At 43.4% G+C, this 18,018-nt stretch overlaps 2 protein-coding genes and 1 gene segment (V, D, J or C); all 3 read left to right on the plus strand.

Annotated features, from left to right (window-relative positions):
- Positions 1-646: 646 nt before the first annotated feature.
- On the plus strand, positions 647-1,979 carry LOC308306200 (immunoglobulin kappa constant-like; the record flags this gene model as incomplete). The annotated part of the segment is given in 2 exons: positions 647-680; positions 1,645-1,979.
- A 3,512-nt stretch (positions 1,980-5,491) lies between these two features.
- Positions 5,492-7,351, plus strand: LOC308306201 (kinesin-like protein KIF2A; the record flags this gene model as incomplete). Its single annotated transcript, XM_080751098.1, has 1 exon — positions 5,492-7,351. The coding sequence occupies one exon, from the start codon at positions 5,492-5,494 to the stop codon at positions 7,349-7,351; it is 1,860 nt and encodes a 619-aa protein (XP_080607224.1).
- A 5,718-nt stretch (positions 7,352-13,069) lies between these two features.
- On the plus strand, positions 13,070-16,878 carry cfd (complement factor D (adipsin)). Its single transcript, XM_080750500.1, has 5 exons — positions 13,070-13,176; positions 13,695-13,851; positions 14,578-14,713; positions 15,395-15,661; positions 16,483-16,878. Exons 1-5 carry the CDS (start codon positions 13,119-13,121, stop codon positions 16,630-16,632), a joined length of 768 nt encoding a protein of 255 aa, XP_080606626.1. The 5' UTR covers positions 13,070-13,118; the 3' UTR covers positions 16,633-16,878.
- Positions 16,879-18,018: the final 1,140 nt, after the last annotated feature.

An 18,018-nucleotide genomic window follows, 5' to 3' on the forward strand; every position in this document is an offset into this window, starting at 1 on the left:
ACAATCACAATTTTGATTTTAACTTTTACTTATTTGAAGCAAAAGGTGTGTGTAAATTAAAATGTATTTATGTCCACAGGTTTAGAAGCAGCTCTTGTTCTGACACAGCCTACTTCCATCTCTGTAAACACGGGAGACAATGTGAAGATCTCCTGTGCTCAAAGTACATACACTTCCAGTTCTTTGTCCTGGTACCAACAAAAACCTGATGGTGTTCCAAAGTATTTATTTTATACAGCTGGGAGCAGGGCAAGTGGAGTACCCAGTAGGTTCTCTTCATCTGGATCTAGTGCACAAACACAGTATCTGCTCATCAATGGAGTCCAGGCTGAAGATCTGGCAACGTACTACTGTGGCTGTGCCTGTGGCTCAGCCCACAGTGTTACAGTTCAGTGAGGAGCCCATACAAAAACCCTACAAACATGTTTAGAATGAACTGAAAGCATTAGAATCGCAGAACCAATTTGAGTTGTATCAGGTAAAGTGATCATACATTAGTCATGGGTTCATAGTCTATATTCAGTCTTTTTATCAACCTTTTCATGGATATAAAGTTGTCACTTGTAGTGAGTGAAGCATGAAGAGAAACCATGAGCAGCAGATTACAGCACAGAGGTTTTTGTACGGAGACAAATCACTGTGAAACTCTGGCTTTGGTGGAGGGACTGAAGTCACTATTGGTAAGTTTAGCTTTTCTCAAGTTATAGTAAGTGATGTGTAGCCTACAAAGGAAATCATTGTATAAGCAAGTAAATACAGACATTTGTTGTTTATTAAAACTTTTATTTAAAATGGCAGAGTTCAGAGAGTTTTTATGTTATTATCGTTTTTTGTTTATTTATTTTTAAAATATTGCAACATTTTTGTCATTCTGATTCTCAACTCAACATGAGGGCAACAATAACATCACTTTATTATTATATCATAAGTCTACTGGTGTAATTATTTTTTAGCAATTATTTTTAGTGCAAGTGAACCACAAATTGCAGTTCATTTTAAATAGAAAAACTAATCATAGAGCTTGCAATAAAGACACCTTTTCAGATAAATAACTACAACAAAAACGTTTTTTTTTTTTTCTTTTTTCTGATCCACTAATGAATTATTAATGGTGCTATATTAATAATACTCTAGTCTCGCTTTAACATTATGACATGAGGATCATGTTCCCCCTGCCCTATGTTCCATCAAAGCTAATCCTAACTCCTAACACCAAACCTAACCATAACCTGAGAGAACATAGGACTGAGGGAACATAGGCATGAACCCATATATGCCCGACGTAAAATGCCTGTGTATCAAAGAATATGAAGCTCTGAATTAAACAATAAAGTTTGTGGATTTTATGATGTATGTTGATGAATCTATTTGATAGAAAAATCTAACAGAGTAAAATTGGACTTAATTTCAAATGCAATACAACAATTTTATATTTCCTTTTAAAGATTGCAGTACTTCCCTCCAAGTATTCAAATTGTAGGTTATTCCTTCACCAATTTCCAGTCTGTCAGTCAGAAACAGTAATTTAACAGTAAACCTTTCAGTGACATGTTGTTGTCATATGTCCTTTCCTCTCAGTGACATTGTTGTCATGTGTCCTTTCCTCTCAGTGACATGTTGTTGTCATGTGTCCTCTCCTCTCAGCTCGTCCTCCGTCTCCCCCCAGTCTGGTCCTGATGGCTCCAGTCCAGCCTCCTCTCTCTGGGGACAGTAGTGCCACCCTGCTGTGCCTGGCCAAGGGCTACCACCCTGACGGTGCCACCCTGTCCTGGTCCGAGGACGGAGCCTCTGTGACGGGCACCCAGGTCCAGACGGGCCCATCCCAGCGCCAGCCTGATGGCACCTACACCCTCAGCAGCCATCTCACTCTGCCCTCCACACGCTGGCACTCAGGACACAGCTTCAGCTGTCACCTGAGTCACTCAGCTCTCAGCAGCCCGCTGAGCAAGAGTGTCACCAAGCAACAGTGTTCTCTCTGAGACAAGAGGAACACATGGAGAAGATCCACTGATGAGTAGAGAGTAGATGGAGCATGAAAACATACACACATGCAATTATAATAGTCTGCTTTGTATGGTCTATATATTATATCAGTGGTTTTCAACCTTTTTCATATCAAGGACAATTATTTATTCAGCATTTGAGCCACGGACCACCATGTGATGAGATTTAGCCTCTCAGACCCAAACCGTAGAATATTCTGTTATCGTTGGATAAGATTTTGTCCAAAATTCCTGGTGTATTGATTTGGGGAGAGATAAAACAGGCAAATGTTGACCAAAATAAAAATTCTTCTACATTCTTTAATTGTGTAGACGTCTTGTAAATTAAGAAATGCAGATGTTTAACAATAATTAAATCTTGTAAAATGAAACCACACAGGTCCATTTGGGTCCATGAAGGGTTTCATTTTACACTCTCAAGAGTTAAAGATCTTACCAACTCTCCATCATTTAGCTGGGGACACCTGGAACCCCCTCAGGGACCACTGGTGGTCCCCGGACCACTGGTTGAAAACCACTGTATTATTAAAATCAGTCACTGTGTATACACACTGACTGATTTTTTCAGTTCATATTTTGCTGTTAGCGTCTCTATGTTGAATAAAGTTGTTAAATCATGACCTGTTTCCAACTAATTTGTCCAGTTCTTAACCCTCGCTGTTTTGCAAGGTTCTTTATTGCTATGCCTACAGTATGTCTTGTGTACAGCTGTATACATAAGAATATAAATGATCAAAATACATACTAATTACTACTCAAAGAAAACTATGAAAAGAGTATTTATTGACATCACCCTCCTGCTTTAGTCTGTTTAATCCAGATGTTCAGTAAATACATTCAGATGTGTTATTAAAGAAACTCCTACCAGCAAAGCTTCTGGAAAATTATCATGAAAACCCCCAAAAGTTTGAATATACTGGGGAATAAACCCTTGTGCCATTAGCATAATTCTTATAAATGGCTAACTTTTAAAATATGTTGATATAATATTTGTTTTTGGTTTTATTATGGTAAAATAAAAACTTCTTTTCCTCAAACTCTTTAGGTGTCTTTAACTTGAAGTTACTTAATATGCTATTTGGGAAAGCAGTGGCATACTATAATCCCCTATCTATAGATGATATGATTGCATTTTTGATACACACACGCACAGCACGCGAATGCAGGCACACACGCATGTGTGTGTGTGTGTGTGTGTGTGTGTGTGTGTGTGTGTGTGTGTGTGTGTGCGTGGATGCATGTATACTAATACATGGATTACATGCATGACTCATGAGTGTGCGACTGTGCGTGTATGCGCACATGTGCAATAGACAACATTATATTGTCTAGATGTGATTTCAAATTTGGAAAGGTATGTTTATACTTAAATATGTTAAAATCCTTAAAGAAAATAGATGCTTTACTCTGCATTATAAAGTCACATGCTACTGTGAGTGTGATCCTGATTTGCATTTAGCTTCAGAGACAGGAAGAGAGAGTTTCAGGACAGAAACCAAGACAACATCTGCACTCACAAAAATAGGAACTGAAACAGGCTCTAATGCGTGCTGGTTTTATGAGATGAGTCTGTGTAACCTATTCCACAAATGTAAAGCCACTAGCATGAGAAAGATTGTCTCTTGATTTTAAGTCAAGTTAAATCAAAGTGTCTGTCTCTTTTTAAGGTAATGAGATTTGAACATCTGGCTGTTAATCCTTTTGGAATTCAACACCTGTAGTAGTTGACTACATGCAAATTACAGAGGCAGAGAATATTTCTGATTAGCTGCTTCTTTGGAGCTGATGAGTTAGAGATTAGTTTGCAATAAAGACCCACATAGAGAATAGATGGCAATTTAGAAAACAATGGATAGCATACAAATCAACAGAACATGTGAACTTAAGAACAAGGATAGCACTCACTTTAGAACAGATTCTTCATTTGTTTATTGAAGTATTCCCCTGCAGCAGCAGTAAACAAAGTAAGCAATTTACCCCGAGTGAGAGGACATTATGCTCTCATAATGTCCGCAGTGAGGGTGTTATCGGACGAGGCGCAGCCGAGTCCGATAACACCCTCACTCAGGACATTATGAGAGCATAATGTCCGACCCCGAGTGGTAAATAGCTTTTCTACCACTTTTTCCCGTATACATGAAAGAAAACACATAGTTGTAACTTGCAAGGATCTTAAGTTACAATCATTATTGCCTATAAAACTTCCGCGAGACAGCAGATAGTTCCACAAACAACATCTTCTACTCACCAACAGATGGCGCCAACTCCATACTAATCCATGCGTCTAGCTTACAGCTAAGCTAACGTCAGTTAGAAGTACCGTTCCGGCCGTAAATAGAGGCTGTTCGCTTCCAGAAAGGCATAGGTTCAGAGAAAAGGGGCTTTAAAGTTGGCGGATTGCATTGGATCCAAATAAATCGGCGACTATAGCATGCACGTTAGTAAACATAGGACCGTTGCCACCGTCATTTGTTGGTTGGGGGAAAGGTGTTCCGACTACCTCCTGAAGTCCCCGGATGTACACTGAGGTGCATTGATCTCGGACAAGTCCTCATACAACTTTGCGGCAGTTGTTTTGTCATAACCTCCGGAATTTAGCCAATCAGAATCCAGTATTTGAACATGTGACTAGAAAAAGTGGTAGAACTGACCTTTCGGCCCAGTGCATGGGCCTTCCTCAGCGTGTAAACTGATTTTGGAATAGGGAGATCATTCCACAGTATGGGAGCCAGAAGGGGGAAGAGTCTGACATGTGGAGCGCTGTCCTGGATGTTTTAGCGAAGGTTCTGGCAGCCAGGACCAGGCTCTTTGGTTGCTTTGTAGGCTCACATCAGTGTTTTGTTCACTGTGTGGACAGTAACTGGGACTGGGAGCCAATGGAGGGAGTGGAGAAGGGGGGAGACATGTGAGAATTTTGGCTGGTTGAAGTCCAATCGTTTCGCTGCATTCTGGATCATTTGGAGTGTGCACATGCCGGGAGGCCAGATAGCTTGTGAGCTTGTAGATCTGTACTGTATGCGGATATGTCTATTGTCTATACATGGCTGTGTCTGTTGTCATCTTCGCCATTCTTTGGAGATATCGACAGACACACACTTGCAGTCCCAATGTACCTCTGTACACATATATTTTGAAATATTTAACTTAAAAGTGTACATTCATGCAAGTCAATGGGGCTTGGATCGAGCTTATACTGTACATCATAGATACGTCTAACCGACGTCATAGATGTCAGAGATCCTCATCATGGGAGCCACACCATTATTATTAGACCCCAACATTATTATATGTTGTAACCTTGCGTGTGATTGGCTGAGAAGGATTATCCACGTCATGCCTCAGAGGACAGACTGTATACTTAAACTGTCAGACTAGTATAGTTAAAATTTTCTTGTTTTATTTCTGTTCGGGCTACCAAGTCGAAGGTGCCACAGTAATATCTGCTTTTTTAGATCTGGACGTCTGGACCTTCCTCCCTGACAAAAAGAATGGTGTGCGGTTTTGGGAAAATTATCGTCGGTTGTAATGTGGAAATAAAGTGCAGCGATGGGAAAATCCTCCAGGTTGTGGTGACCTCACTGAATGAGGACAGCGAGAGTGTCACTGTGGAGTGGACTGAGAATGGAGACACAAAAGGGAAAGAGATTGACCTGGAAAGTATATTTGCTCTAAACCCAGACGTGGCCCCAGATGAGGAGCTTGACCAGCAGCCCGCACAGCCGGCCGCGCCGCCGACACAGACTCCAACACAACAACTCCAGAAGAGCTGGAAGAAGTCCAGCTGTGTGAAGGAGGTGGAGAAACTCCAGGAGAAGAGAGAAAGACGTCGGCAGCAACAGCAGGAGCTGAGAGAGAAGAAAGCGCAGGAGGGAGACACTCCTAACTTCGAGATCCTGTACATGATCAAGGATTTTCGAGCCAGTCTGGACTACAGACCTCTGACCCCGGCAGATGCCATTGAGGAACACAGGATATGCGTGTGCGTGCGGAAGCGTCCACTGAACAAAAAAGAACTGATCGCGAAGGACGTGGATGTGACTACCGTCCCCAACAAAGACCTGGTGATGGTCCACGAACCCAAGCAGAAAGTGGACCAGACACGCTTCCTGGATCACCAGACCTTCCGCTTCGACTACGCCTTCGATGAATCAACAACCAACGACGTGGTGTACAGGTTCACCGCCTGGCCTCTGGTGGAGACCATCTTTGAGAAGGGCATGGCTACCTGCTTCGCGTACGGACAGACAGGAAGTGGGAAAACACATACTATGGGTGGAGAGTTTTCTGGGAAGAACCAGGATTTGTCCAAAGGGATCTACGCCTTAACTGCTCAGGATGTGTTTCTCTTGCTGAAGACACCCAACTATAAGGACTTGGAACTACAGGTGTATGCAACCTTCTTTGAAATCTACAGTGGGAAGGTGTTTGACCTGCTGAATGGTAAAGCTAAACTGAGGGTGTTGGAGGACAGCAAAAAAGAGGTTCAGGTGGTAGGGCTACAGGAGAAAGATGTCAAATGCACAGAGGACGTTCTGAAACTCATAGAAGTGGGAAATAGCTGCAGAACGTCGGGTCAGACGTCGGCCAACGCCCACTCTTCCAGGAGCCACGCCGTGTTCCAGATCATCCTGAAGGGGCGGAAGGGGAAGGTCCACGGGAAGTTCTCGCTCATCGACCTGGCGGGAAACGAGAGAGGCGCCGACACGTTCAGCTCCGACCGCAAGACTCGCCAGGAGGGCGCCGATATCAACAAGAGTCTGCTGGCGCTGAAGGAGTGCATCCGGGCCCTGGGCCGCAACCAGACTCACACTCCCTTCAGAGGCAGCATGCTCACCAAGATCCTCCGAGACTCCTTCATCGGGGAGAACTCCCGCACGTGCATGATCGCGACCATATCTCCCGGTATGTCGTCATGTGAAAACACCCTCAACACGCTGCGCTACGCCAACCGGGTGAAGGAGCTGACGGTCGACGCCAACCACATAACGGAAGGAAGTCGGCCCAACGTCCACGCGGGCAGCCACCTGCTCTACGAGCAGAGCGAGGACGACGTGTCTCCTCAGCTGTTCACGTTCCACGAGGCCGTGTCTCAGATGATAGAGACGGAGGAGCAGGTTCTAGAAACCCACCGGGCTGTGGTCCAGGAGTCGCTCCGCTGGCTGGAGGACGAGAAGGTGCTGCTGGAGATGACGGAGAAGGTGGATTACGACGTGGACTCGTACGTCAGCCAGGTGGAACAGATCCTGGGGCAGAAGATAGAGAGGCTCACGGAACTTAAAGAGAAAGTGAAGTTGTTCCGTTCCGCACTCCAGAGAGAGGAACAGGCCAGTAAGCAGATCAACCCTTAGGTTTATACTGTGGATCCTCAGTAACGGAACCACTTAGCCTGTCTCTACAAGCTGTGAAATCAAACAAGAATAAGAGGATTTCAGGCTCAGGTTAGTTACATTTATTAACCACTTAAACACTATTTAATTGACAGGGGTCCCCTAAGGTCTGTACTTGGGCTCCTCCCTTGCTTTTCCCACTTTGCCGGAAATAGCCAATCTACAAGCTCACAACACTTTGCAATGTGCCAGTGTTGTGTGCTCGGAGAACTGCTATTTTTGCAAAATGTTCGCCTGCTGGGACATTCCTAGAACAGGGTTGCTAGGGTTCATAAACCCTTACACTGATCAGATTAGGGAGGTGGGGGGGATATCAGCTGTTCATGCTCTGCTGGTGAGGGAAATCGTCTGTAAGTTCCCTTTTTTGATTTGAGTTGATATGATATTTTAAAGAGGTGGTGGCTTTGTTCTTTTTCTGGGTTTCTTGTGTCTATGAGGTTGTTATGAGCAATGATGTATTCCCTTTGTATTTTGGATTTCTTCTTGGAGGCTGACACCTTGTGGGTGCCGATCCAAGAACAGTGATCATATAATCATCCCCTCCCCATTTTACCATTCCACCGACACTGTGGGTGTGGCTAACTTCAGCTGGGTCACCACCCATCTGAACAACCAGGCATACTTAATGAACAGGTGGGTGTGGCCACATAAAAACCTAATTTTAATTCTTTCTGTACACTCTTTTGGAAAGAATCCTCCTCCTAGTATAATCAAAATACCTGATAATCATGTTTTAGGGGGGAAATAAATCATGGCACTGCATCTTTAATGGCATCCATTACGCTACCCCAACGGCAACTAAAGGAGACACCATCTTCCCCTTGCAGAGTTGGGTCACAGAGGTTCCAGCAGAGACCCCCATACTTCCCTTTACCGGGCCACTATAGCTAACTCTAACTGGGGGATCCTGAAGCATTCCCGGGCCAGCATGGAGGTGTACTCGACCCCATCTGGTCATTGGTCTCCCCCTATAACTCTATGGTCTCCCCCTGTGGTCGCTTTCCAGCTATTCTTTAATTATGTTGGACTGTTTTTTTCTCCTTTGTTCTGTTTGTCCCCAATTTTTCTTTGTACAGTAACTACAACTACAATTTATTCAAGTACTGTACCTTTGAGGTATTTTTTACTTCATGGAGTACTTCCAATTTTCAGTACTTCTACTCCACTGCTCCTCTACTCCACTCATTCTATTTTTGAGCGGTGGTAAACCGCTCCATAGAGTGGCTGGGTGTGTGTCTGTAGCCTTTTTCCTCAGCGTTTTGCCATAGCATTGTGTGTGTGTGTAGCATAGCCTGTACATCCTAGACTTAAATCCCAGTCTGAAGACCTTATGCAAGCACGACTACCGCTTACTTCACATTGGGTGTGATTTTTACTCCACTATTTGATAGCATATCTACATAATAGCCAGAATATAAAATAGGGCTTAAAAGGATATTTGTGTGTTTGGGTTCATTTTAAGGTCTACTCTTGCTTTTATGAGCACCCGAGACAGTTTCCCCCCCCCTTTCTCTATACTTCAGTTACTAGTTACTTTGTAGATTTAGATTATTATTACCGTACAAACATATATTAACCCTATACATTTTGGCCATTTGAAAATAGACGATCGAACAAGCTCACTATCAGTCGCGATGCAACGCAAGAAAAATGTCTCCACTTCCAGTCTAGATGATGTACAGGTATGTGTAATGATCCTTATAAAGTTTCAAACACCTTATTTATGTCCCTAGACTAGAGGAAGATACTATACCTCATCACTTGCGCCAGGGGAGCACACAAGTACCACTTTCGGTGCCATCTAATCTGTCTCCGAGCAACAGTTGCTGGTTCTTGATGATGTCACCACCAACCTGATATACTGTAAATAACGAGGCGCAAGTTGGCTCTCGCATTGGACTTTGCAGTCACTCCAAAACTCACCAATAGAAGAAGTAGAAGTCATCATCGGATACGATGGACTATCATAAGCAAGTGTGTGTGTGTGTGTGTGTGTGTGTGTGTGTGCCTGTATATACAGGTACACTGTGTTCATTTTCTTCTGTAATATAATTCAAAAAAACTAAACTTTCACATAATCTAGATTGTGCATGCAGTGGAAATATTCAATGGAGCAAAACCAGCATTGCATTGCATTGTATTGCTGAGAGAGAGAGAGAGAGTTGTTTCTTCAAAACCATGTGACTTCTTTGAGGAATGAATTGGGAGCAGATGGTAGTAGCAAATATTCAAACGGGAACGTTGACAGCCAAAGTGGAGAAGGGTTCCATGTGTTGAACATGGGTCACATCATGTGTTTACATGTGACCATATTTAGAACTACTCTCTCTCAGATTTACAATCCCTCAAGGAAACAATAAAGCATTTATTGGCTACTCTTTGGGACATTGACATTCCTTCTAGATCTATAGGCCATGGTACTGCAGTAGCTGCAGAGACGTGCTGGCCATTGGGAAAAGCGGGACAACTCCCGAACGGCCGGTTCATTCGCGGCCGGTCCAGGCCGGCCATTAGGAAAAAAAATAAAATAAAATGTCGGCCTTCGTTCCAATTTGGGGGCTCTGCGGCCAACAAAGTAAATCGTCACAGTCGGGCAGAAACCTCGTATCTCCAAGTTTCAAATGTATACATTTTTTTGCAAAGCAAAGCCCTGCTTCATCATACAAGGCTGTTGCACAAAAGTAGTGAAAACAGCAGATCTACAAGCACACAACGCAAAGCCCTGCTTCATCATACAAGGCCGTTGCACAAAAGTAGTGAAAACAGCAGATCTACAAGCACACAACGCCTCGCGGTGCGAGGCGTTGTGTGCTTGTAGATCGGCTGTTTTCACTAGTTTAAATCATTTTCAAACAATACAAAACAAACGGTTTTGGACATACAAGGTTTCCACCCGACAACGACAAAATATAACTCATGTACAGTAATTGGCCCACTGGCTTGTCACTTGTCATGATCTGAAATGCCAAATCTTTGAGTAGCAGCAGCACTATAGAGAGAGATCTCTCTCTATAGCGCGCAATGAGGGCCTCTCCAACTCTTTTTCCCGGGCTGAATCAGGGGCCCAGCACGTCCCTGAGTAGCTGAGTAGGTAGAGAGGCCATCTGGTTATCAGAAGGGCTCTGCAGGTAAGGGTTAACCCCTAACTGTTCCCCTCTCCGAGTGGTCATCATTCATAACCGTCTGAGCAGACCACAAAGGTCTTCCTTTCTCCCTAGCACTGTTGTGGTTAGGCACTCATTATGAGCTGGGTCCACCATACAACAACGGCACACTCTCATGGTACCGGACAGGGCCGGATCTAGGCATAGGCAAGAGGGGACAATGCCCCCCTAAATTACCTGTCTGCTCCACCAAACATGATGGCATGCAAAAATAAAAATAAATACAAAATATTATACTATTTAGGGGCGCTCGCTGGCCTAGTCGTCACGGTGCATATACCACATACTAGGCTATGATGCCTGCTGGCGTCGCCGGTTCGATTCCCGATCCAGACGACCTTTGCCACATGTCATTCCCCATCTCTCTCCCCATTTCCTGTCAGTCTACTTTCCTATCAAATAAAAGGCATAAAAAAAGCCCAAAAACAAATCTTTAAAAAAAAAATATATATATATATATATTAAACTATTTGAAATGTTATGCTACGACTACGTAGATGGATAGATAAACCGATAAGATATTAGAGAGAGAGAAAGATGATCTCAGGTCTCTGCATCTCTGATGCAGGTGTAAGACCTGTTGTTTGTATTGTTCCGACATGTCTCCATTCCGACACTAACCCTATCTCTAACCCTAACCCTAAACTTAACCATGCACAGTCTCACACATAAAATCCACAGGACATAAACTACAAGATGACCTGTATGATTTTATGAACTAGGGGAACCAACCCAATCTAAAATTGCACATTCTTTCTTTTAAAAACAAGATGGCAAAAGCACTATTCTCTATACTGCATCTTAGGCATTGACTTTGCCTAGGACAATATATTGAAGTCTTCACTCCCTAACCTAAACTTAACCTCTATGGAAGTGTCGCCACTCCGACAATAAGAAGTCAATGTCGGAGTGGTGACATGTCGGAATGGAGAGCAGTCACCGCCAAAATGCTTAGTTGTCTCCACCAGCCGAAGGCTTGGGGGAGAGTATGTTTTCCCCTTCGTCCGTCCGTCCGTGCGTCCGTCCGTCCGTCCGTCCGTCCGTGTGTCCGTCCGTGTGTCCTCACAGTTTGTGTGCAGCTAATCTCAGTCGCCGTTGGCCCGGTCGCTGCCAAAGTGAGCACACACATTCCCTGGATGCCAATCTAGAACCTCTGCCCTAAATTTTTCAAATGGGCCTTTTCTAGCACCACCTAGTGGCCGATGTTCACAAAACACATTTCTGTGCACTACTCTTACAGATTTTGTCAAAAAATCCTACAAATCGGTAGGCAGCATCTCGACAGTCATGTGATCGACACAGATCTGTCCGATTTTGCATATTCCATCCGGATTGGCTAAGATTGGCTTCCAAAGTTTGTAGGATTGAGCCGTTTTGAACAAAATGCCTCAAATCCCAAACGCAAAGTGCAATTATCATGAAATCGCGCACACACGTTCCCACTAGGCCGAGGAAGAAAAGCCACTTAATTTTTTTTAAATCAGCCTCATGATGGCGCTATAACAGGCCGATTTGTGGTTTTACCTATAACTCCACCGATTAGTTTCAAACTTTGTAAGCGCACTCCCTAGAGGCTAAGGATAAACCTTTGCCCTGCATTTTTCACACCAGCCTTTTATAGCGCCACCTTTGGACCGACTTATGTAAAACACATTTTTGGATATTACTCCTTGAGATTTTATCCAAAAATCACGCAAATCGGTACACAGTATCTCTATAGTCATGTGATCAAGTCCGATCCGTCTGATATTTCATATTCCATCCTGATTGGCTAATATTAGCTTCCAAAGTTTGCAGGATTGCTCCGTTTTTGAACAAAATGCTTCAAATCATCAACGCAGCTTGCGATTACCGTGAAATTTGCCACACATATTCCCACTAGGTCAAGGAACAAAAGCTACCTTTTTTCACATTGGCCTGTTATAGCGCCACCAGCAGGTAGCCTTTAGCAAAACAAATTTTTGGAACACAATGCTTCAAATCATGCATGCAGCGTCCGATTTCCATGAAAGATCTATGGTGAAGAACATATGCCACCCTTTTTACATTGGCCTATTATACAGTAGCACCACCAGGACACACAGCCTGGTGGAGACCTGTGCTCGGAAGAGCACTGCTTCTAGTTTTCTATGCATTTCGGGTGTTTTAGGGGGTTTGTCCCCCCAATTTGTTTCCGCCCACGGCGTGGGCTGGAGGTCACCCCCCCCCCCCCCCCCCCTGTCATTTCTTCCTAACCCCACCTAGTGCTAAAGGCTAAATCCGGCCCTGGTACCGGATGGTGTTTTGAACAGATATTGTTGGCCCAATTGGATGCATTAGTATAAACACAAAGTGAAAGAGGCTGGCCAGACAGTTTGTTCCTGACCTCATTTTTCATGCTGGAACAAGGGAGTTCCCTGCAGCTCTTCCCGCTCATGTCTTGCACCATACCAGGTTGATTTATGTCTCTCCCCTGTCAACGAGAAGCCTTTAAAACTCCAGTAATCCTTGCATTGGTGAAAGAACAAGAAGCGATTTTAACTCAACACTCCTCGTCCTCGCATCGGTCAAGCCAGACAGACACCATGGCCTTGGTGAAAGAGCTGCTCATGGTGCTTGCTGCTTTCGCACTCATTTCGCAGGGTGAGTTATAGCTGCATCTTTAAATATAGCTACAGTATGATCATTTTGCATGTGTTTTCAGCTCCTTTCACTGCACAGTAAAATGCTCATTGTTAAGGCTGAGGATTTTATACAGCATGTGTGATATTATTGCTCTGCTCATTGTATGTTGTCGCCTGGAATAGCCTCACTTTGTTGTATGTTATTATTAGATTAGCATCCATCCAGATATTTCATCATAAAGAATCATAACGTGAAAAGCTAACATTTAAAGGGATAGTTCACCTCCAAAATGAGTATTGATTACTCAATATAGTAATTTTTGGGGTGAACTCAACTACCCATTTAAGCACTGTGTATACAGTACTTGGTCGTATAACAGCAAATAGCAACGCAAAAAAAATGCCTACTTGTGAGCTTGTAGATCATCAGTTTTCACTGTTCTTGGAGCATGTTTTTCTTTGTTTAAAAAAAAAAGAAAGAAGTACATTTGCCCAAAATAGGGACACCATTAAACGTGTATGTTTGCATCCTTTCAGGTGAGGCCATAATGGGGGGTAGAGAGGCGGTGGCACACTCGCGTCCCTACATGGCATCTATCCAGGTGCCACAGGGCGAGACCACGAGACATGAGTGTGGGGGCTTTCTGGTCGCTCCTCAGTGGGTTATGACTGCAGCTCACTGCCAACCAGCGGGGTGCGAACACCTAGTTTTGTCTCTTTCTGTGCTGTATTTGAATAGGCCTATGCTGTTTCCACATTTTAACCCATTTAGGCCTGAACACATTATGACGCTAATATCTTATGCTTTAAATATAAAAAAAATAGCAGATATACAAGCTCACAGCGCGGCACCGAGTGCCGCGCTGCGAGCTTGTAGATCTGCTATTTTTGAAAAATCGTGAAAATTTGAATTTTGACCCGATTCTATAAGTGTCTTTTGAATCCTTCTAAAGTTTTTTTTTGTTTCTATGTCAGCAATCTGGCCAGCCATCGTCAAAGAAAAGGTCCTTTTCACTTAACTGGAGCTCAGTTAGTCTGTTCTTGAGGGACTACCATGTCAGTGGTTCTCAAACCTTTTCATGTGAAGGACCCCCAAAATGATATTTATTTGGCCACGGACCCCCATTTCAAAATATCTAGTTCCAGGGACCACCCAGAAGCAAAATTTTAGTTACAAACGTTCGCTTTGAAAATACATATAGTCAAAGATTTGCACACATTTTCACGACTTTTTCCAAAAATAGCAGATCTACAAGCTCGCAGCGCGGCACTCGGTGCCGCGCTGCGAGCTTGTATATCTGCTGTTTTTCACTGGTTAAAGCATTCAATAACTCTAGGCCTAAATGTTAATGTGCCGTATTTTAATATGCCACTTCCACATTTTTTCACATGGCGGATTTGAATAATGCTGTTTCCACAGGGGAATGAAAGTGCTGTTGGGGGCCCACTCCCTGAGTCAACCTGAAGAGACAAAGCAAACCTTTGATATTTTACAAGCTCACAGTCACCCAGATTACAACCCGGCAAACTTTGATAACGACATTGCCCTAATCAAGGTAAATAACCAAAATAATACAGTATTATTTGTAAATGATTGAGTGTTTTCCTTTGAAAATGTTTTGAAATAATAACGGTTATAAACAAAATGTAAGGGACCCATAAAAATGTGTCCGTCCGTGCCCAACAAATGGGTCCTGACCCAATGTTTGGAAAACAGTAGTCTATTACATGCCCAATACAGGGAAGATGGTGGTTTAACATGCACAAATTATACAAATTTGATATAACAGGAAGTTCAGACGACCATACTCCAAAAGCTAAAATGTTGTTCGTGCCCTTGGCTATCTAAGCACACTGCACGTGTGCACACTTGCGTGTAGTGATGACCTTAGATAACCATTTCGCACTCTGCATTCTTGGCCGTTTATGCTGCACATCCCATGCCAGTGCCACGCATGCGATGCGCCCATAAACGACCATACTCTTGGGTTTATAATAAACAACCTTAAAACTATTTTGTCTGATGCTTGGTCTCTCCTAGTGAAAGGGTAACTGTTGTATAATTGCAATATTACACTTGAGGGTTGTGCTTTACCATGGTTATAGGCACTTCAGCCCTGCCTACGGAACTCGGCTGTCGCCTCCTTCCTGCAGCAACGCTGTCGTGCCTATAACCACGGTAATCCACACCCTCTTGTGTAATATTGCTTAAATCCCCTCCTCCTACGCTTTTCCAGCTGGACCGTCCGGTCACTGCAACCGAGGCGGTGGGAGAGGTGAAGTACCTACGTGCGGGCGGCACCAACCCCGCCACGGGCGCCGCGGTGGACACGGCAGGCTGGGGCTCCGTCAACAACCTGGAGGGCCGGGCGGACAAGCTGAAGGAGCTGACCATCAAGGTGCTGGACAAGAGGCTGTGCGGGCGCGACGACTACTATGGCACGAAGTTCACGTCGAACATGATGTGTGCGCACAACAGGAGACCCATAGAAGACAGCTGCGATGTGAGTTTCAGTGTGTGGGCCGTTCGTTCATGTTGATTTATACCCATGCATGTTGTAAAATGTTTATAGTGTAGGCCGTTGGTTCCCAGACATTTCTGGTCAAGACGCAAAAGAGAGATTATTAGACGTTTGCCCTGGACTAGTGAAAATAGCAGATCTACAAGTGCACAACATTATTATATATTTATGGAATTTCTTAGATATGTTTGTTTTAAAATGTATAAAATTGTTTAAATCTTCAGAAATGTATATATATTTTTGAGCGTTGCTAACCGGCACCGCTCCTACAGTACATCTGGCTTTGTCTGTTCGTAATCTACGTATATGTCCCGTCCCATCCCACATTAGCTTTGTGCTACGCTTAATGAAATTAACTCATAATAGCACCGTTCGCTTCACACTGGGTGTGATTTTTTTTTAAATGTAGGAAAAGAAAATGTTATTTTTCCTCGTGTCCTGACCCATAAGGCTATACAGTAGGCCAAGGATTCTCAAAGTGGGTCAGACGGACAGACATCACTAAATTAATATTAAGTTATCTTAATTATTTTACACAAAAAAACAAATAAGCTGTATGTCATTTATGTAACATGAGAGGATTCAATATAAAACTGAATTACTGAATTACTCCATGCAGACTTAGGCAAATTTAGGGAGCAGCATGATCCTCTTCAGTTATGATATAGGGTTATATGGCCAGTGTCATGAAGAGCTGATTTAGGCAAAACTATAATTTTCCTTAAAAAAATGACGTAGGCCATTATTTTAAGAATGTGATGCTATATGTGATCAGTCTATTGTGTGCGTTTGCTCTCTTGCAGGGGGACTCCGGTGGTCCTCTGCTTTACAACGGAGTGGCAGTGGGCCTCACCTCAAATGGAGGGGTGAAGTGTGGTCAGTCCAGAAAGCCCGGCGTCTACACCGTTATTTCCAAGTACACCGCTTGGATCGACAACACCCTGGCCCTGTAGACCTCACAGTGCACGCCAAAGACTATTATTAATCAAACAAGTTTGGACACCACGCTTTTCACTGACAGCCCTTAAGCTCCACAGTCCCCCTCCTTAGACACTACGAAGTAAATTATACTCCTTTGCCAGCTGTTCTGTATAATGTTGTGCACTTCAACATTCTAGAACAGGAGTCTTCAACGTTTTCAGGCCAAGGACCCCTTAGTTGAGAGACAGATGAAGCAGGGACCCCCATAACCTGTTCATAGATTCTGCCTTTGTATTTGATGTTATGCTTTTGAAACTGATATTATCCTAGATAAAGTACTATGTTCTATCCGTCTGTCTTTCAATGTTATATGAGATACTTAAAGTGTGGTTCCTGTGGAAATAAGCCTCGGCTTTCTAGGATCTCCTTTTAGTTGACCTTGTACCAGTGATTTGTACTGTCATGAAACTGTACTTTTTTTCTATTGCAAACTTCTAATAAATTCTTCAATCAATCAATCAATAGATTCCAGGCGTTGTGAGCTTGTAGATATGCTATTTTTGGCTACAGTTCTCAGAATATGGACACTAGGGTTCAAGTTGTTAATATAAAAAGGATTGGAAGATTTGGAGGACCCCCTTTAGTAACTCTGAGGACTCCCTAGGGGTCCCTGTTGAAGACCCCTGTTCTAGAAGATGAGTTCAGAACAACATGCACACTAAACCGTTATTTTTACCCATCTGTAGAAACTGCCCTTTCCAGTCCATGAATGCAGTTTTTACTACGGTGAAAGAAATGCAAACACTCCCTTTCCATGCCATACCTGAAGGCAGCATTCAAGAGAATTCCCTTGTCCAGACTCTCCTGAACTCGAATGCAGCATGTTGAAAGAATTGACCCTATGGAGAAATCCATGCCATTACACCGCATCTCTTATGCTTATTTCAGTGTGGTATCAAGCACAAAAAATAGCCGACCTCCCTTGTGAGCTTGGAGGTCTGCTATTTTCAATATTTTCACTAAAAGGCCCTTTTAGAAATGTCAGCCCCTGCCTCTCTAACATTCCCTGCACGTCCCTGCAAGTCACTGCATAGGTGATCCAGTGTGTGCATGACTTCCCCACTGCTCCTACTGTATGTGTTGTTTTGGGTTGTATTTATCACCGTACATTAGTGTGCTAATGTACGGTGATAAATACAACCCAAAACAACACAATATATGTAGCTATTTGTAGCCAATACAGTAGGTCTGCCGGAGACAACTTGCATCAATCAATATGACACCCCTGTAGTATGCTGCTCGCTTTCTGAGAAATAAAATATCTCGCTTTTTGACATAGTTGATCTTCTATATTAAAGCATTTATGCCATGCCTGTCTTTATTTGTGTCTTTCAGTTTCAACATGAACAGCTTCATGA

This window comes from Nannobrachium achirus (genome assembly GCF_963921795.1).
Source record: "Nannobrachium achirus genome assembly, chromosome: 20".
Classification (NCBI taxonomy): Eukaryota; Metazoa; Chordata; class Actinopteri; order Myctophiformes; family Myctophidae; genus Nannobrachium; species Nannobrachium achirus.